This window comes from Urocitellus parryii, chromosome 2 (genome assembly GCF_045843805.1).
Source record: "Urocitellus parryii isolate mUroPar1 chromosome 2, mUroPar1.hap1, whole genome shotgun sequence".
NCBI classification, from domain to species: domain Eukaryota; kingdom Metazoa; phylum Chordata; class Mammalia; order Rodentia; family Sciuridae; genus Urocitellus; species Urocitellus parryii.
The window spans coordinates 172,351,867-172,373,323 of NC_135532.1; the positions used below are offsets into that span (position 1 = coordinate 172,351,867).

Here is a 21,457-nt window from a genome sequence, read left to right on the forward strand (position 1 = left end):
ACGACTGAGCCACAATCCCAGCCAACAATTAACTCTTAAAGTACTGAAAATGATTAAAAGTGGTTACCTCTCAACCTAGGTGCCCTTCAACAGATGAACAGATAAAGAAATTGTGGTATATTTACACAATGGAATATTACCCAGCCTTAAAGAAGAATGAAATTATGCCATTTGCCTGTAAATGGATGAATTTGGAGGGAAATAAGTCAATCCCAAAGAACCAAAGGCCAAATGTTTTCTCTGATATGCAGATGCTAATTCACAATGAGGGGGTGGTGAAGAATAGAGGTGCTTTGGATTAGACAGAAGGGAGTGATGGGAAGGGAGGGAATATGGGTGTATGAATGACAGTAGAATCAATTGGACATTATTACCCTATGTACACATATAATTACATGACCAATGTAACTCTACATCATGTACAACCAGAAGAATAAGTCATACCCCACTTACGTATGATGTGTCAAAATGCATTCTACTCTCATGTATAACTAATTAGAATAAATTTTTAAATTAAAAAAATTTAAAATTAAAGCAAACAAACAAAAATGGGTTGCCCTTATGGATGGATATTTCAGGTGTAAGAGGAAGGTATGAGGCCTGGAGTTGTAGCTCAGTGGTAAAGCAGTTGCCTAGCAAGCATGAGGCACTGGGCTCAATCCTCTGTACCACATAAAAAAATAAATAAATAAAGGCATTGTGTCCGTCTACAACTAAAAAAAAGAGAGACAGATATAAGAATACTGTCTTGTACTATAGCTCCTATACTGAGATATATATTAATAGATAGATCGGTAGATGAATACACACACACATAGAGGGAGAGAATTTTTGGATCCAAAAACAAGGAATGCTATGCCCAGGACCTGCCCTAGTCTCACCAGAGCTCTGGGGCCAGGTCCTATTGCCTATGCTCTGCTCAAGGCTAGGAGCCCCACACTTTGCTGCCAAATAAATCTCATGTCCAGGGTTTCCTAAGCTTTAGCTCCGTCCACTAACACCACCCCTTCCTGGACCTCCCAAATTCTGACCTCCTGCAAGGGACCCATAGCACCAGGTTGACTGGGTGCTGTGTCTGCCCCGGCAGGCCACATTGCCTCCCACCCCTGCCAGGGCCTTATCCTGCTCCCCCAGACCCTGGAAAATGTCTATCCATTGATCCAGCTTTGTGTGATTACATACCACTCTTTATTTCTTGCCATTTTAGTACATCCTGTAGTTTTTCATGTTCTTTTGGTATTTTCTTGTTTGTTTGTGATACTAGGCATTGAACCCAGGGGCACTCTACAACAGAGCTATGTCCCCAGCCATGACATGTCATTTTGTACACTTTCCTTCAGATCATTTGTGAAAGTTAATTCATGAAGACCATGAGGAAGAAAAAAAAGTTCTTCTTTAGATACTAGAAAGTGAACCCAGGGGCTCATGCTGACACAGGTCAGGGTGGAGGTCAGGCACCCTGCTCTCTAGAGGACCAGATGTGAAAGTGTGAGGCAAGTGCTCTGCTTCTGACATCACAGCCCTTTTTATTTTTTTATTTTGAGAAAGGATCTTGCTACATCACCCAGGCTGGCCTTGAACTTACGGTCCTCCTGCCTCAGCCTCCCTCGTAGCTGATGATTATAGGAGTGCACCACCTGGCTGGGTTATATATATACACTTCTACCAAGGAAAGTGACTGATTCACCCTAATTGCTTCCTGCTTCTAAACAGGCTCTGTATTCATAACAAATGCCCTTTCCTCCTCCCCCACATCCTTCCCACAGGCCCTCCGGGCTGGCCCATGTAGAATACTAGCTGGAATCCTGGGCAGTGGGAGGAGAAAGGACTGACACCTACACAGGAATGAGCCAACCCAAATAGGACCACAAAGTGACGGTTGAGACAAAGCAGAGAAGCCAGAAAGTAGATAATGAGAATCACAGACAAAGAGGCCCAAAGACAAGGAGATGGAGGCAGCTCAGACTCCAGAAGGGAAGCTTTCTGGGTGTGTCCTGGGGGGCCAAGGAGGGTGACTGTGTCTCTGCTGGCAAAGTGCACAGTGGTAGGGGGGCTTGCACCTGGCGGCTGTCACTTCCAGAATTCTACCCTTTTACTACTCCACAATTCTTGAGCAGATGTTCTCTAGTTCCAGTGAATTAGAAATGTCTTGCCAGCTAGATCTAGAAAAATTATTTTGATTTAGTGTGTGTTTGCCTATCCTTGCTAAGTGTTGCAGAGATGCTTTGCTTTCTTTCAGCTTCCGGTGCAATTTAAAAATATCATCAATGACGTTAGAACTAGATTTAGACGTGGTGCGTAGAACAAAACAGATACCCGAGCATTAATGTCCAGATGTCTTACAAAAATTTTATTTTTTAAAAGTTTCCCAACTGCTAGGTCTGGTGGTGCTGTAATTCCAGCAACTCAGGAGGCTGAGGCAGGAGGATCGAAAGTTTGAAGCCAGCCTCAGCAACTTAGTTAAACCCTGTCAAAATAAAATTAAAAAAAGATTGGGGAGGGGCTGGGGTTGTGGCTTAGTGGTAGAGTGCCTGCCTAGCACATGCGTGGCCCTGGGTTCAATCCTCAGCACCACATAAAAATAAATAAATTAAATAAAGGTATTAAAAAGTTAAGAAAAAAAAAAGGACTAGGAAAGTTGCTCAGTGGTAGACTGCTTGCCTTGCATGAATGAGTTCCTGAGTTCAAGGAACAATAATCATTATTATGGGTATTTAGAATAAATAAATAAATAAAATTATAAGTTAATTCTATAAATAAAATTACAAAAACAAGCATTATGATAATTATGAAGCTTTCTTCCTTTCTCCTGCTCCTGCTTACAAATCCATCAGAATGAAGTGAAGCTTGCCTCATCCTCAGGTTGTCCTTTCTTGGTCTATTTCTTTTTTTTTTTTTTAATTTATTTATTTATTTATTTATTTTTTAAAGAGAGAGAGAGAGAATTTTTTTTAATATTTATTTTTTAGTTCTCGGCAGACACAACATCTTCGTTGGTATGTGGTGCTGAGGATCGAACCCGGGCCGCACGCATGCCAGGCGAGCGCGCTACCGCTTGAGCCACATCCCCAGCCCCATCTTAAACCAGGGATCCCCATTCTGGTTCAACAGGTTCTCGTCCTCTTGCCGACAAGACATACAACTTGTGAGGAGACCCAGGGGATGGCTTGGGAAGACAGGAGTAGGGGACTAGGTGGGGTCAGCACTATGGCCTGGAGGGTGGAGGGGAGTGACCTCTGGGCACCTGGCCCAGAGCAAGGGGCCATGGGGCTGAGGGTGCTGCAGACAGCAATCTGAGATACCCAGCAGAGCTCCCCAGGGTGTTTATGTGAGCAGGAGGGGAGCCAGGCTTAAAAGGTCAAAGGGCATCACAGAAATCACAGGAATCTTGACAAGGAAAGGTGGCTAGGGACACTCTGGCAAAAGCTGTTGGTTTCTCATCACATTTTTTTTGTTGTTGTTGTTGGGTGTGGTCAACCACAGACCCATGTGCTTGCTGCCTGTGGCCAAAGAGGCTCTGATCCCTTCCAGTAAGAGTTTGAGATTTGGGGACAAGGGTTATGTGACTTCACCCAACTGGTATTTTTCTCAGTGAATTTCCATTTCCTAGTTCCTCCATGGACCAGGACCTGGTTCCCTGGAGTGGCTGCAGTTGTAAGGGTGTGTTTGTGAAAATCCTGTAGGGAGAGATGTTTGTTTTCCAGTGAAAGTTTGGTGGAGTAGCTTGGAGAAGGAAAGTGCTTTGAGAAACAAAGCAAAGGAGGCCAAAGTCCCACCCCTACCCCTGAAGCCACCACAGAGTGTGGTAGAGCCCAGCACAGTGAGGACAAGAGGTTGTTCTGCATCAACCCAGAGTGGCCACCAGCACCTAATCTTCAGCTGCTCTTCGGAAGTCGCCTGCCTTTGGGATAAAATGTCTGAAGTAACTTAAGTCATATGTCCTGGGGTGGCGGGGGCAGAAGTGTCTGTTCTTCAAAACCTCTCTCCCCTCTCCACTGCCTGGAGGTTCTCTTGTTCCAGAAGAGGATGGTGTTGGAGGGAGCCCCAGCCATGACTCACTCACAGCTAATCCTAGGCGAATCTATCACCATGGAAACTGCCAATCATCCATGCTTTTCATAGCTCAACCAAACATCTGCCAGGGGGAAACAAGTGGTACAAATCATCCATCCTGCCTACCATGTTTACATGGGGGGTCCTGGTAAACAGAGAGAACCAGGGGAGGGCAACCCCCACAGCAGACAATGGCCCAACTCCACTCACTAATTAGCTGGTGACCTTTCTCAAGTCCTCCTAAGCCGCTCTGTGCCCCTCCTTCCCCAGTTGGTAGAGGGAAGGATCAGTGATTCTCAACCTGGTTGGGCTGACAGGGAACGGGAGGGCAGGAAAACCCATCCCTGAAGAGGATCGAGCTGAAGAAGACTGTGTAGTGACAGCCTATTCAGTATTATAATATTTGGAATATTACAAAATAAAACTTTCATAACTTAAACCACACACCCCAAAAAAATGAATCTTGACTAATATTCTTAGGTAGTGATTATTCTCAAAGGAAGACAAACGCACCCATCCCTGGGGCAGAACCTTCGGTGTCTGTGAGGTTTCTAATAATGATTATCAATAAGGAATATGGGTTGGGGGGTGTGGTGGAGCACGGCTGTAATCCCAGCAACAGGGGAGGCTGAGGCGGGAGGATCACAAGTTCAAAGCCAGCCTCAGTAGCAAGGTCCTAAGCAACTTAGCAAGACTCTGTCTCAAAATATAAAATAGAAAGGGCTGGGGATGTGGCTCAATAATTAAACACCCCTGGGTTCAATCCCCAGTACAGAAGAAGAAGAAGAAGAAGAAGAAGAAGAAGAAGAAGAAGAGGAGGAGGAGGAGGAGGAGGAGGAGGAGGAGGAGGAGGAGGAGGAGGAGTATGGACTTAAAAGGCAATAAATTGAAGAGGCTGGAGTTGTGGTTCAGTGGTAGACAGCTTCTTGCCTAGCATACATGAGGCCCTGGGTTTTATCCCTGGTACCGCAAAAAAAAAAAAAAAAAAAAAAAAAAGCAAATTGAGAGTTGCTGAACTAGCTGATCTCTCCAACTCTGGTTTGCTGGGGGCATCCTCAAAACTCAGGCCACTGCTAATTCCTGTCTGAAAGAAGTGTTGGAAAGGAGGTTCTACACCCCAGCCCGCAACTCATATCAGGCATCCTCTCTTTTAACAGGACTAGGGGCCCTCAGAGGCAAAGGAGGATATGCAAACTATGGGGAAATCAGGGCTCTCCTGGGGTGCCCAAGGACACCCTGAGATGACTGCCTCTGGAGCATGGCCAGCCAAGAAGTCCCACAGTCCCAGTCCCAGGTGTAACTGTTAACCCGTATCTTGACCCAGCCTTCACCTGGCAGGGACTCCCTGCCAGACCCCAGGGAACTTCAATTAGAGTGTGAAAGGGGAGGGGTTGGAAGGGGGCTAGAATGTGTCAGATGTGAAATTTTCTTATTCCTTCTCTTTTCTCCCTTTCCTCTTCCGTCCATGGAAGAGGAAACTGACCTAGATTTGATGGCCTTGGGGAAGATGTGCAGCAGAGAAGAATCAGAATTCATCTGCATACTGTTTTGACTTGACTCCATAGCCTGGGCCCTCAGATTTTAAAAGATTGAAGAAGTTGAAAAGAACCAGGCAAATGGCTGGGACAGCGTGGGGGACAAGAACAGGAATTACCACATGGTATATGGGACTCAGTCAAAACAAAAATTCAGGATCCCTTGATTAAAAAAAAAAAATTAGCAATTGCAAAGCCTTAAACACTTTTCTGCATGGGGCCCAGTGTGACTGCATCAATCAATTCCCATGTAGCTGTCCCTGGGCAGAGGTGTCCCTGGACAAGGAAAGAGAAGCCCAGAGGTTCTGGAGAAATGGGGACTTTGTTCCCATTCCCTGGCAGCACTGGGGGAGATTTAGCAAGACCTCAGAAAGGACGGTCTGGAAAATACCTAGACCACAGGGCCCCCATGGTCAGCAGATTTCTGGTTCCCAAAAGTGGTGCAGAGGCAGCATCAACCTGAAGGCCTTGCACACAGGACAACAGGAGGGCCTGGCTCTGTACACAGATGGAGAAGAGCCAGAGATCCCAATATCCCTTGGTACAGTATAGGACCCCAAGACCCTGGAATGGATGCAAACAGGGCAAGGCCAGGAGAAGGTGTCATGAAGGACTGACATTAGTTTTAAGTCTTCCTGGCAGGATAAAGGCTTACAGTCACTCTATCCAGCAAATGTGGGTTTGTGCACCAGGACCTGTCACTACTGAGCCTTAGTTTCAGGCTCATTTCCATGAACAAGGAATGTCAAGCAATGATCCAAGTGAGAGATGAAGCTTGGACCAGACTGGTCAGATGGCAGAGAGGAAGAAAAGAGAAAATCCATGATATTTAGGAGGTAAAATTGACAGTATTGGAGAATACTGGGAGAAAGAGGGAGGAATCACCAAGAACTCCCCTTACTCCCATGAGCAATCGGCTGCACAGAAACACCATTTACTTAGACCAGGAGTACAGGTAAAGAGCCACTTGGAGGCAGGTGGGATGAGTTTGGTTCTGAACCTGTTGGGTCCAACATAGCCAAAAGAAGATGTCACATATAAAAAATGATGAGTAAATAATGGGAACCTGAATAAATAATGAGAACTGTCACATGTAGTAAACAATGAATAAATAATGGGAACCTTCAAGGACAAGTCTAGGCTAGAGTTGTGAATGTGGGAGTCATCGGCTCTGGGGCTGATCACTGAATAATGGGCAGGGATGAGATTCCAAGGAAAACAGTAGAGAAAGAAAAGAATGAATCTCAGTAGCATTTAATGAGCAGGCAGAAGAGGATGAACTCAGGCAGTAAAGAGTCGGAAACACAAGGCAAGAGAAAGAAACAAGAAGTGGATTACTTCTCAGGAGTCGAATAAAGCAAGAAATCAAGAATGTCCACTGAAGATTCTAACAGGGAAGTCAGTGGTGGGAAAAGACCCATCTCTTCGGAGAGACAGACCTGGAATTCCAAAAGGAGAGAGTGAGGGAGTAGAGGAGAGGCTAGGAAAAGGGAGGCAGGCTGTGAAAAGGAGAGAAAAGGGCTTTGGAAAAGTGAAATTTAGGAAAGGTGAATAAAGTCATTTTTTTTTCATTTTAACATCTTTATTGAGGTATAATTAACATGCAATAAACCGAATATGTGATTTTGTTTTGTTTGTTTGTTTTTGTGGTACTAGGGATTGAACCTAGGGGTGCTCTACCAATTAACTACATTCCCAACCTTTTTTTTTTTTTTTTTTGAGATAAAGCCTTGCTAAGGTGCCCTGACTGGACTAGAACTTGTGAACCTCCTGCCTCAGCCTCCTGAGTGGCTGGGATTACAAGTGTGCACCACGGTGCTTGGGTACATATGTTTTAAGTTTAACAATTTGAAAAGTTTTGTTTAACTGTTAATCTATTGATGAATATTCCCATTTGGGGAGACCTGTGAAACCATCATCTAATCAGAAATGCATTTTTCATCCCCTGAAATTTCTTCCTGCCCCTTAATAATCCTTCCCTCTTGCTCCCTAAATCTCATTCCCAGGTACCTACTGATCAGCTTGCTGTTACTAAAGCTTGCATTTTCTAGAATTTGATTATCTAATTTTATCTTTTTAGGTATTTTTTGAGGGATCTGACTTCTTTAACTTATCAAAATGGTTTTGAACTCATGTATTTGTTGTGTACGTAAATAATTCATTTGTTTTTATTGTTGAATAGTTTCCTGCTATATGGCTGTACTGAGATTTAACTGTTCATCTGTTGATGAATATTCAAGCTGCTCTCATTTGGGAACTATTACAAATTGAACTGCTTTGAACTTTCACAGACAAGTCTTCATATGAACACATGCTTTGTCAGTCCTCTGCAGTGCATAAGCAGGGGTGACATGCTGGGTGTGTGTCTACTTGTTAAGAAGCTATCACTGTTTTCCAAAGTGGTAGCACCATTTGTATGCCATGAGTAGTGGATGAGGGTTCCAGTGTCTCCACATTTTTGACATGCATACTGCCTTTTTCATCTTAGACATTCTAGTAGCTTCTTCTTTCTCTACTCCTATCCTATTTGGGGAGAGGGTAATGAGCAGGGATATGGCACCCCTAGGAAGGTAGAGGGAGACAGGGCGGAAGACAAGGAGAAAGCAGCAGCCACACTCCAGCTCACAACACTAGCTAAATAGGGAATGACATGTTCCTCTGAGTCTGTGCCTTGGGGACAAGCCCAGTCCCTGAACATATCTCCTGTGGGTCACCTATCAATGTGTTAGTTTACTGCCTTTCAGGCCAGGGACGCATGCACAAGGCAAGCCATCTCCAGGGACCTTCGTATTAGAACGTTGCTCCATGGCTACTGAAGAGCAGGAAAGTGGGAATCGGTCCAAGTGAAGAGATTCATTCACTGCCTGCGGGACCTTACACAGCCAGGCCCCCTGGAAGAATATGCAATGGGAAAGGAGGGGGTGGGAAGAGTTTCTAAACCAAGTACGCACTCCTTCCAGGTATGAGGAGGGGAGCCTGTCATGCTGGGGAATCCATCCTGCTCAGCCCTAAGACAAACAGAGGCTCTCTGTTAATTTGGCCAAGAGTTATCAATATATGAGTATAAGGGCTAAGGAGGATAAAATCATGCTGAGGCCTTCAGGAATTATGAGCAAGTAAATGAATTGTTATTCTAATAGATTCTTAGTCAAAGCCAATGTCATCTCTAAAGTCAGATATACATCTTAAGAGCATGTGCAGGCAGGACAGTTCTGACACTGAATTTTGGGAACCAAGAATATACACTCCTAATGTGTGAGTGAAAAAGAATCCAAATGGTAATACCTGTAGCTGCTGGGAAGAACACCCCAAACACAGTGAAAAAGGTCTCCCCGGGACTGTAATCTGGCAGAGTGTTGTTCTGTAGTAGTTCTGGTGAGTATCCAACAAAACCATGCTCTGAAATAACACAAAGGAACACAAAATGAGCCGCATGACAAGACACATATACCCTTTGGTTACGGTACTATTTTATATAAAGGTTAAATATTAAGTAGGGTTTTGTGTGTGAAAGAGAGAGGAGAGGAAGAGATGGGGGAGAAGGTCTGATAGTTCCATCTCCCTTCCTGTCACAGGGTTGGCTTTTGTGTACTTATATCTATAGATACACGGGGTGAAATGACATCCTAAGTCAGAATAGTGGTTACCTCTGGAGAGGAGGAGTCTTCATCTCTTGCTTAATAGACTTCGATATAGCTGGAGTATCTTTCTTTTTTTTTTTTTTTAAGTATTTTTTAGTTGTCGATGAACCTTTATTTATTTTATTTATTTATATGTGGTGCTGAGAATCGAACCCAGTGCCTCACACATGCTAGGCAAGTGCTCTACCACTGAGTCACAACGGGAGCCCATGGCTGGAGTCACTTTCAATGAACATATATTTATGAGTTTGCTTTTCATTAAAAAAAAAAAAATCACTTGATGTTTACAAGTTACCTCCCTGCTCATAAAGTTCCCGTGGGTCATTATGAGCTACACAAAGTCCACACTCCTTAAGATGAATATCAAAGTTCTCAATCACCTGGCAACAGCCCACCATATCCTCTCCATCCTCAGCCTTTTCAGTTCCCCAACAATCCATCTTCCCAGGGGCACTACTGGTACCATCCTATGCCTCTGCTCAGGCCATGTCCCCTGCCTTCCAGACCCTTCTCTGTGAACATCACTATTGTGTTCGTTCTTCAAGTGCAGCTCAGGCATTACTTTATGGCCTTGCCCTGATCAGAATGGATTCTCCCCCTCACCTGCTCTTAGCACTAAGACTATAGGTGAAAAATCCAGTCTTTGCATCCCCTTCCCCCAGAGCCCAGCGCTGTGCCCGGTGCACAGTAGATAGGCTGCCAACAGGCAGCACATAAAAAAGAACTTTTCACTCTGAGCTATGGGCCCAGCTCACGACCAAGCTTTCTGTTAGACTTGCTCAGAGACTACTTTATAGCAGGAACATCTCAAATATGAATTCTTTAAAGTGTTTTAAATATGTTTGCCCAGTGACCTTAACAAAGTTTTTCAAGTGACTTCAATCCTATGGGTGCTTTGCTTCTTTGTCAAAGGAGGTCACTTTGAACAGCCTCTGTGAATGCGCTAGCAGGCTTTGGAATTTCAAGCTACAAGTCAAGTGATCTTGGCTCAGGAACACCCAGGATATTCAGCTCTGCCTTTGAATCTCGTCTCTGAGAATGAGACGGTTTGTTCCTATTGACTGATGCCCAGGGAAGGCAATTTCTGCTCCTTTTCCCTCAGCCCCTACAATCACAGAGGATGGGTATTCGGCCACCTGACAGCCCTGGTCACAGAACCCCCTATGAACCCGATCCTCCACCCACTCAGAGCTTGGCCAGACCTGAGCTTCCCATCATGAGATCTCCCGCGACTCTGACCAGTCCAATGAGGTCGCCTGTGCTTCCCCCAGCTTCCAAGAGTCATAACTTCATTGGAAAAATATTTTTCAAAAAAATAATAAAATGAAAGCTCAGTGAAGCACAAGGGACTCAAGGGAGCCCAGTCAGGACTTAAAATCATTGTCAATTGCTTTCTTTTGCCTGAATACAGGATTTGCTCTGACATATTAAATCTCAAGCTCTGCACAACGTTTCTGAATGATTTGGCATCTTTGCAGCTGGCCCGCCCCTCATTAACAAAACGCAATAAGAGCTAAGTTAACTTTAGCTTATCCGCTGGCTGACCCCACCGACTAGTCTTTCTGAGGAGAAAACCAGCCCAGCCTGTCCTGGGATTCAGCTGGGTCCCAGCGCATCTGAGCAGAGCCTGTGCAGCTGGGCAGGCCGGCCAGCCTGCAGCACATAAACACTGCATCAGGCGCCACTCACCTCTGGCGTCCCACAGGGGCCCTGATGCAGGGGAATATCTGATCACAGGCCTGAGGGCTTTGCTCTGCTCCGCCTGAAGGTTCAGAGGGATTTCAGACCCAGGTGTTTCTACTCCAACAAGATCCACAGGCTGAGAAAATGGGCTGGGGAGAAGGCCTGCCTCAGTTGCCCTCTCCTGCAGGGTCAACCAGGAATGCAGCTCTGACATACTCACAAGCACACACTCACACCGACACACTCACAAACATACACTGACACACACTCAGAAGGACACACTCACACACGCGCGTACTGACACCGAAAAGCACGCACACTCTTACTGGCCCAGCCTCTCTGAACTGGATCCAGGTCTAGTCTTGCTGCTTACTTGGAAAATAATCTTAACTTGGAAAAGAAATGTGTGGACAAGGATCTGTGTCAGTGTTTTATTTATGATAATGTAAAATTGGGGGAGGGTCTAAATGTCTAACTATGGAAGACTGAGGTATTTTAGATATTTATAAAGAGATTTTAGTACCAAAGAGAACTATCTATGTTAAAAGAAAACTGTATACCAGTTATGGTATAAATACAAAAAAAAAAGTTTTAATTTATACATGTAAGAAAAGTTTCGAAGGAAACATGCTTAAATACTGTGATTATACAAATAATTGAGGGAAATTCTTTTTTTCATATTTTATTTCTACAAAATTTCCACATTTTTAAAATGATTACTTTAATTATCCAAAATAATCTTTTAGGGAAACAAACAAAAGAATCATTAAAAGTTGTTTCACAACTGAGAGTCTGCTGTCTCCAGGGAACCATTCGATATACAACTAGCTTTCTTTTTTCCCCCTTCCTTTCAATTTGTACTCTTCCTGCTTCCCAAAATAATTTGAGTGATTTATGAGAAAAACATAAGCAATAGCCAGGCACAGTGATGCCCAGGGGGTCAGGAGGCTGAGGCAGGAGGAGCATGAGTTCAAAGTCAGCCCCTGCAACTTAGTGAAGCCCTAAGCAACTCGTGAGACCTTGTCTCAAAAAATAAAAGGGGCTGAGGATTGAGCACCTCTGGGTTCAATCCTCGGTGCCAAAAGAAAAAGAAAAACATAAGCAAGAAAGGACAAATAAAATTAAAAAGAAAGAAGAAAAGGAACGCACCCACAGTTATACCTCCATGACAGTCTGAGACCTCTGAATAAGGATTTGAGACCAGAATTTGGGGTTTGTAAGTGTTCTTGCCCCAGGGCAAGGCATTAGACTTGATGGTCCATCTCTCCCATGGATGAGAAGGAGCCCCTGCGGCTGGCCTCCTTTCCTCTGCCCTCATCTTCCCAGGTCTTTAGGATTTTCACCCAGCCCCATCACTACTCCACCTCGAGACCCCCAGTCCTGAGCTAAGCCCCATGGAGGTTTGCCCTACTGATCCCCATCCCACCTGCTGGGCCCAAGTCTCTCTTCCATACCCCAAGCCTGGTGGTCCCACCAGACTTGGAGCTCAGGCGGAGCATGTGCCCAGGCAGGGCACTATTGCTGTCACTGGCTGGTAGTGGCCAGCGGACGGATGGTGTGAGGGCGAGGTTCACCCCCAGGGCCAGGGTATAGGACTGAGGCACACCACACTTGCCATGACCTCCCACAAGAGCTCTGAATGTCTGACATGCTGACATCCAGGCCAAACTTCCTAATTATTTTCCTCATGGCCCCCTTTGAGAGTCTGAAAGCTGTGGCCCCTGTCTCCATCTACACTACCTTTGGCCTACAGTCTGGAGAGGCCTAGATTCCTGAAGCTTCTGGGTTCAGCCCTGCTACTCCAGGGCCTCTCCTTCTACCTGGGACTGTCCTGACAGGCCCTGTTCACATCTACAACTTCCCAAGCCCTGCCTGCCGATGAGCCCCACCTCAGAGTAGACAGCAACCCAGGAGTGAGGTAGCCAGTAATGTTTCCTACTATAGTCCCTGCCAGGCAATGAGGAGAGTCTTGAGCACAGAGATTGTACAGGTGACCCCAAGGACATCACAGGGCAATCTTGCTTTTGAAAATAATGCTGCCCAGCCATTTATGGAACACTTCCTGTTGGCCAGTCACCAGGCACTAAGTACTGACATCATCATCTCAATCTTCACAACTGCGCTGCAAGATTGAAAAGGTCAGAAAACCAAGGCTCAGGAAGGGGAAGACTCCTACAGGGGTACGGAGTCAGACCTGCCTGTTCGTCACCCACTGCCTCTCCCTGGTCTGAGGACCAGGCATTTCTCTCCAGGAGATGAACCCTAGGCCCTGGCACTCATCTCCCTCAGAGAGAGATGAATGTCAGACAGATTCCCCTTCAGCCCCTGGAAATGCCCCCAGAGCTCAGGGCCTCTTCCTCTGCGCCATCTGGGGAGGGTAGGCAGAGCCCTATCCTGTAGAACACCACAAGCTCAGGAGTGGGTGATGGCTGGGGCTTGTGCAGCTGAAAGGAGGCACAGCCTCCCCTGGACTCCAGGTCTGTCTGCATTTAAAGCTTTCCACCACCATACAGTCTGTAATTTATTGCAGAATTGTTTCCCTGGGGGATTCTAAAACTTGTTCTTTTCTTTTTCTTTTCTTTTTTTTTTTTTTTTTCAGTACTAGGGATTGAACTCAGAGACTCATACATGATAGGCAAGCACTCTTACCACCAAGTTCCACCCCCAGCTCCTTTTTAAAAATATAATTTTGAGACAGAGTCTCATTAAATACCCCAGACTGACCTCAAACTTGCCACTCTTTTGCCTCAGCCTCCTGAGCAGCTGGGATTACAGGCACGTGCCACTGCACCCAACCAAAGCTTGTTTCTTGACCTCAAAGTATCTCTGCCTCCATGGACCTTTACGTTCCTCTGCTAGAGAAACCAGGTCACTGGGCTGGGGTCCTGTCAGCGGACATCCTCCAGCTCTGAAAGGCCTGGGATGCCCAGAACCTGCAGCTGCTGCATGTGAATGTATCTGGGCTTGACCTGAACATCTGCTTCTGTATCCACAGAATAAAAATACCCTGGTCCCATTTGAGCTGTGTGCTTTTAGGCAGAACAAAAACAGAACAGGCAGAGAGAGAGAAAATCACCACAACACCCAGGCAGGAACAGGCAGAGGGAAAGCCTGGCAGGTCTGCACCCAGGGAGGTTTGACCTCTGCCTCCTAGAATTCCCGTCACTTCAGCTTCTTATGATGCTGTCAGTGGGCTGCAGTTCTTGGGGATCACCCTTGGCTCCCAGGAGCACCCCACTCCGGGCAAAAGAGATGAGCTCTGGTCACAACTGGTGACAAAGAGTAGCTCTGGCAGGGCTAAGTGGGGTCCCAAGGCCTCCAAAGATCAGAGACCTGGCCACCCTCCTAAAGTGGCTACTGGGAAACTCCCTGCAGCACCTGTGGTCTGCACACCACATCCCCTCCCCACTGTGGGGGCAGAGAAGCTGCTGAAATTAGTCGAGGCAGTGAGAAAGTCCACCCCCATTGTGGGTGCGGGATTGCTACTATTGACTAACTTAGAAAGCAAGATTTCTAAAAATGATGCTGGCACTGTGGGCTGCGGCTGAGGGCAGGGGCTTCCGGCAGCGCTGGCTTTCTTCTGGGCTCAGCTCCCCCCACGGCCCCCATGACCACTGACCAGACAGCCCTTTCCTGGGAACAGACAATGGGAGAGGCTGGTCCAACCAGGAATAGAAAGAGTGGAGGAAGGGCCGGGAGAGAGGAAGGGAGGGAGGGGGCCTGGCCCAGACTGAAGTGAGGGTGGGGCCTGGGAGATCACAGGAAGAGCAACTATGCAAGGAAAAGGAAAGGAGAGGCCGAGGTTCTGGGAAGGGACACAGGCACCAAAACAACGCCTTAGGGGAGGGGAGCCAGGGCGCTGTCAGGGCAAGGGAAGGCCACAGAGCGAGCTTGCTGCAGATCCTCAAAGGAGCAGGAAGTACAGTACAGCGTGGGCTCCTGGAACAGAGACAGGGCCTTCCACAATGGCCAGGCACTGGGCCTCACGTGGACTCCTCCTGAGGCCCCCCTCGTGGTAGAGCTGGACGGGAATCCCGGAGGGCCTGCCAGCATCTTTTACTACCTGGACCACTCTGAGATACTGCAGCATAGGAACAGAGATTTGCAGCAAATCTGAAATAGCCTGACAGAGCAGGACCAGGGAGGACTGGGAGAGAGAGCCATGTAAGCCACCTCCAAGAGTTCTGCCCAAGCAGCTGACACTTACTCAGATACTGTCCAACCTTAGAAGACGAAGATGAACAGAGAGGGGCAAGTGAACCTGCATACCCCGTCTGCCTAGACTCGCAGGTGGAGTTTTTCCAATGGGCTTTGGCGTTGGTTCCTGGAGGTGCAAAGGGTGAAGTAGTCTGAGGTAATCAGGAAGGAGCCCAGCAGAAAGAGAGTCCGTGGATTTGGGAGAAGTCCCAGTTATGCTTCTCCTCTCTGCGTATGGGGCACAGTGACCTCTACTTAGCAAAAGATCCCTGAGAAGAAGGCAAGAACCAGGGCAAGACCCGAAGTTAGGACCCCTGGGTTGGGGCCCTGGTCTTATCACAGACTTACAGTAGGTGCCTTTTCCTCTTGGGACTCTGCATTCCTAAGGAGCTCCCAGGTGGTGCCACACTCATACTCTCTGTGGCGGGGTGGTAGATGTTTTTAGATTCCTCCTCCTCCTCCTCCTCCTCCTCCTCCTCCTCCTCCTCCTCCTCCTCCTCTTCTTCTTGCAATACTAGGGATTGAACCCAGGGGCATTCTACCACTGAGCTTTACCTCCAGCCCTTAGTATTCTTTTTAATTTTGATAGAGGGTCTCCCTAAATTGCTCAGGCTGGTCTCAAATTTGCAATCGTCCTGCCTTAGTCTCTCAAATCGCTGGGATTATAGGCATGTGCCCCAGTGACCAACTAGAATCCTTCTATTTCTGAGAGCTGCCTAATCAGATGCCCATTCTTAAAACTCAGGGCGCATCATTCAAAAGCACAAACAATTTCCAATGGCAGATGTAAAAACCCAAACCAGATTCCAGACCATGTCTGCCTCCCCTCCTCTTATTCTGTTAATATAATGCCTGTTTCAGAACCATGAAACAAGCTCACAAGCACGTTTTCATATATTAATGAAAAAAACAATTAGAGTCACTGCCATCAGGCCTTAACATGTTTTCATTTTCTGCTGTTTTAGAAGACCAAAGTCTATGGAGTCTTCCATTAGTGCAGATAATGAGAGATTAAAGAGAGGGGAGGGAGCAAAAGCACCAATGGTCTAGTTTGTTGGGCCATTTTAACAACTGAGAAAACTGGAGCACAGAGTTGGCAGTCAGTTGTTCAAAAGGCATGGGGAAGTCAAAAGTAGAAGAATGACCCCAATTTAGAGTCCAGTGTGGAGTACAGATAGTACGAAATCCAATTTGCAGGACTCTCCCCTTGAACTGGGTTATAATAATCCTGGTACAACTATAAATGTTTGATAAAAGTGTTTTTGAGATGGAGCTGAATCTGGTTGTACTGATTTAGACTGTACTGATCGTGGCCTGGAGAGAAGGAAGATGAAATCATGACAGGTTTGGAAGAAGCCCCCCCAAAGAGTCCTGGGAAGTTGGAGTTTCTACCAGACTACAGTCTCCTCTCTGACTTCAGCCCTGGCGACTCTGGTCTTCCAAACAGAGGGTGGGGAGAGGATATGAGCAGGGTTTCCAGGCCTGAACCCCCACCCAAAGAGAAAATACGCAGAGGGCTGGGCCCTCCAGCAGTGGCCAGCAGGGAAATGTGAAGTGGGGCCAGGCTGCCCAGAGGTCCTGGAAGTTCCACCCAGACCGCCCAGGGAGGAGCAGCCTGGAGCCTCGCCTGGCTCTGGGGAAGGCCTCCACCCTGTGGGAGGGTAGGCTGTCAGGAAACAGCTAGAAAAGCCCCCAGTGCTGGACAGCCAGGGTAGGGGGATGTCAGGACAGCCCCTCTGGCTAGGGAGAGAAGCGGCTGTCCAGCAAAAGAAAGGGCTCCTGCCAACCCCTCCAGCCCAGGAGGGCAGCTCTGGGGTTCTTTCTGAGCAGAGGACTTCTTGGTTGTGGAGAGGAAGGTAAGCCATTGCCTCATGGAGAATGGCTTCTAAGACCCCATCAATAATTTCCTCTGCTAACATGGGCTCTATTTTAAACGCTTGATGAACCTCTCTTACCATGGCCTCGAGATCAGTAAGTTGAGATGAGGAGAGAGTTCTGCCTAGAAAGGTCTACCATAGAAAGAAGTGACTTGGGAAAAAAGCCTGACTTGGGTGGGCATCCAAGGTTCACCCTGGCCCCAGGAAACAAGTGGCATCTTGGAGTGAGGATAATGATGGTCACTTAGGCTGAAAAAGATTATGCCAGATACTGTCCTGAAAGCTGTCCCCAGAATCAACACATACAAACCCCAAATCCCTACAAAACAGCTGCTTTTTTTTTTTCAGGTAAAGAAACTGAGGCATGAGAGGTGACAAGGATCGGAATCTTGTGCGATCACTGCTGGTTTGGTGCTTGCCCAGGGATACAAGGAGTCTTGGGGGCAGGTGGCAGGAGCTTTGAAGCGGTGGTGGTGGGGGGTGTGCACAGGGGACTAAGAGGCCTCACCTTGCTCAGGACCAGAGGCCCCCACAGGCCTCCTCTGCACAACTCTCAGCTCAAAGGAGCCCTGAGAAAGGGAAATCTGGCCTTCTTATCTCCTAGGGGAAAGGAATGCACTCTCCCGCCAGGATAAGGGGCTGTTTTGACAGGAAGTCTCCACCCTGACTGTGGGTTCCTCCCAGCCACCACTTATTCCTTCTGGCTGTCCCTGCCTCTGGCATCCCACTTCCCATGCTTAAACTCCTGACCCTGACACCCCCCAAATAATCCTAACCCAACTTGTCTCCCCCTCCCAAATTGGCTGCCCCTGCACCACTCCACACTAGCCAGGAGTTCTGACCTGGGAGCCCACTCCCTTGCCCCATCCTTGCCTGGCAGACAGCTGAGGAAGGGGCAGATGGAGGAGGCAGCATCAACACCCTCCTGCCAAGCACCCAGCTGAAAATACTCAAATGCCCCACTCCCACCACTCAGTTCTACAGCCATGAGAAGCTCTCCCTCCAAACCAAGTTCTACCCAAGTGTGCTCAGGAGTTGAGGTGGAAAGCAGAAGCTGTCTTGGAATCCCATGGCCTGGGGCTTGAGGTGTAGCTCATTGGTAGAGTAATAGCATACACAGGGCCAGCATTCCATCCCCAGCAACACACACACACACACACACACACACACACACACACACACACACACGTGCAGAACAGCTATAGCTAAAGATCCAGTGCTATAGAGCCCTAGAATGTTAGCCTCAAATTCATTGTACAGATGGGAATGTTGAGGCCCAAGAAAGGAGACCCCTACACCACAAAATTAGCAGTTGGTCATGCAAGTGCAGAACTCAGTGAGCACAAGCCCACATCCAACATGTTCTGGGAGTCCCCACAGACCTTCAGATGCCACTCATCTCTGTTGTAACTGCCTGGCAACTGGCCTGTTTTTCTACCAGACTATGAGCCACATGAGTGCAGGGACTTTGCTGTCTATTTCCTGGGGTGTCTCCAGTGCCTAGCCCCAAGGGATTTGCAAAAATAAAACATTTTTACTAATAAACAATGAGAAACTCATATCCATCAATAATGAAGGAATATGCAGAAATGTGCCTCATTTAGACAATGAAATATGATTCAGCTATAAAAAGGAATGACGCTCTGACATATGCTACAACACAGATGAACTTTGAAAATATTATGCTAACTGAAGAGCCAGATGTGAAACGACAAATATTGTATGATTTTGATTATATGAACGATCTGAAAGACAAATTCACAGGACAGAAAGTAGAAGAGAGGTTGCAGGGCAGGGAGAGGAATGAGGAGTTATTGCTTAATACAGAGTTTCTGTAAGAGAAAGCTTTTGGAAGCCTGTGATGGTAATGGTTACACAATAGTGTGGATGTGATCAGTCCCACTGAATTGTACAGTTAGGTTAAAATGGCAAACTAGATGTTGCAGTTTTGATTACAATTAACAATAAATAAACAAGCTATTTATTTCTTTGAATAATGTTCCCTCAGGAGCCCCATCCTGCAGCCTGGCTCCTCCTTGCTTCATAGATGTGGAAAGAGGGAATGGAGGGCACTTCCTAGCCAAGGCCCTTGGGAAAGTGAAGGGCAGAACCACAGCCTCCAGATGCTTCTCTCCACCACAGACTGGGGCTTGCTCCTGCTCCTTGGGAGCAGCTGGAGCTACTCCAGCTCTAGGCAGGACTGTGAGCCATTTGACCGGAGGCTGCTCAGGGCAGATTAGAACAGAGAGCATGTGTGCTCAGAAGTTTAAGCAAAAGGCAAGGAAGACTCCCTTTGCTAATGTCCTTTTTAAATTTTTTTTTATTTTTCTTTTTAATTATATATGACAGTAGAATCTATTTTGACATATCATACAGACATAAGTATAACTTCCCATTCTTGGGGTTGTACATGATGTGGAGTTACACTGGTCATGTATTCATATTTGAACATAGGAAAGTCATGTCCGATTCATTCTACTGTCTTTCCTATTCCATCCCCGCTCCCTTTCCTTCATTCCCATTTGGCTAATCCAGTGAACACCTATTCTTCCCTCCCCTTGCCCTCACACCCCGATTGTGTGTTAGCATCTGCATATCAGAGAGAATATTCTTTGGCTTTTATTCCCATGTGGTTTTATTTAGGGGTGAAGGTGAGAGGATTTGCAGGAAAGCAGTCAAGAAGCACAGATTTGGGTGTCTCTCTCTAAACCATGCCCAACTCCCACAAAAAATGTCAGCCAAGTCACCCAGTCCCTCTTGGAGTACATGTTCCCACTTTTAAAACGTTCATGGCTATTAGAACCTGAGGCCTGAGAGCAGCATTTGACAGAGGGTTCCAGTAAGTGGGACCTGGCCTTGAAGGAGCATGCCTTTAACCTGGGCTGCCCTGGGCCACTACTGGCCTTACTGGCTCTGATTTCACCATGCACAGCCTTCTGATTCTCAAAGGAGGAAACCAGAGACACACCTGCCTGTGCCCTGTTATTCTTTTGCAAGCCTCCCTGTGGCTTTGCTGCAGGTGCTCAAGGGAGTGAGGAGAGGTTTCCCATCAGATGAGAACTCTCAAGGTCAGAGACAAGTTCCCTCCTCCTCCTGGATTTCTGGATCTCCTCCTCATCCCAAAACGAGTGCCATCGCTGGGGTGCTCCAAGGGCAAGGAGACCATAAATCCTGGTGGGACCGTTCCAGCTCACACCAGTTGTCCTGGAGTACTTGCTAAAATAGCAGGAAGTGTTGTGATGACCCTGCCCTGGAGAGCATCAGGAGGGGAACACGGAGGGAGAAGGAAGGAGGATGCGCCTTTCCCTGGCTTGGAACCTTCCTTATAATACAAAGTCTGGTCCTGGGACCAGCAGCATCAGCAACACTTGAAAGCTTGCTAGATATGCAGAATCTCAGCTCTCTCCTCTCCCTCCTTTCCCCACCTGCAGAATTGGAATTTTCATTTTAACAAGATCCCAGATCTTGAAGCTTGAAACATCTTTTTGTTTTTTTCTTTTGTACTAAGGATTAAACTCAGAGGCACTTAACCATTGAGCCACATTCCCAGCCCTTTTTTGTATCTTATTAGAGACAGGGTCTTGCTGAGTTGCTAGGGCCTTGCTAAGTTGCCGAGGATGGCTTTGAACTTGTCATACTCCTGCCTTACCTCTGAGCTGCTGGGATTATAGGCATGTACCACTGCACCCGGCTTGAAACACCATCTGAAAAGTATAAACCAGGGGCCTCCAGAGACCTATCTTTCAGGATAAACAATGCTAACAACAACAATAATTATTTATTAAGCACTTACTTTGTGCCAGCCATGAACTTTTTTTTTTCTTTTACGACCTTTTTTTTCTTTTAGTTTAAAGCTTTGACAACATGGCAAGGTAGGCATTATTACTTGCTTTTTAGAAAAGAGGAAAGCAGGAAGAGAGGTTGATTAAGTACAGACAAAAAAGTTGTTGCGAAGCTGGAATTTGATCCCAAGGGTCTGACTCCAAAGCCATGACTCTGACAACCATAGTAAATATGATGCAATCTTTCAAAGTAGACCAGCAGTTACAGCCACTTGCCAACTCTCTGTGGCCCACAAGTTTACCCATAGATGCACACCCCAGGGAGGTGTTCCAGAGGCTGCCCTGTTGCCTAGCACTGGCCTGGCTGTGGGTACGTGGGCACTGTTATTAGGCTAACCTTGAGGCAATGCCTCAGTGTCTTCAGAATGCATCTCTGAAGATGAGTCTATGTGTTGCAGTCTGCAGAGAGCATGAAGGTCCACAACTAGAGTGACCTATAAGTTGGATGATGAGCAAGCCTGCGGTACCCCTTCTGCCACAAGCTCAGGCATCACTAGTACTGGCCTCATCTTGGTCCTAGATTGAGGATACAGGGGAGAAAAAGTAGGCTGGTCCTTGTTACTTTATTCACCTTTCAAATGTATGACTTGGACATCATCTGCTGCCAACCCTCAGGTGGCAGCACTCTC

At 46.8% G+C, this 21,457-nt stretch overlaps 1 protein-coding gene across 2 annotated transcripts in view; it reads right to left on the reverse strand.

Moving 5' to 3' along the window:
- Slc12a8 (solute carrier family 12 member 8) overlaps positions 1–21,457 on the reverse strand; it is a 117,921-nt gene that overhangs the window by 46,378 nt on the left and 50,086 nt on the right. For both annotated transcript variants that reach the window (XM_026395632.2, XM_026395644.2), the window contains exon 4: positions 8,874–8,987. In XM_026395632.2, the coding sequence (XP_026251417.2) occupies positions 8,874–8,987 (114 nt within the window). The remainder of the gene's footprint in view (positions 1–8,873; positions 8,988–21,457) is intronic.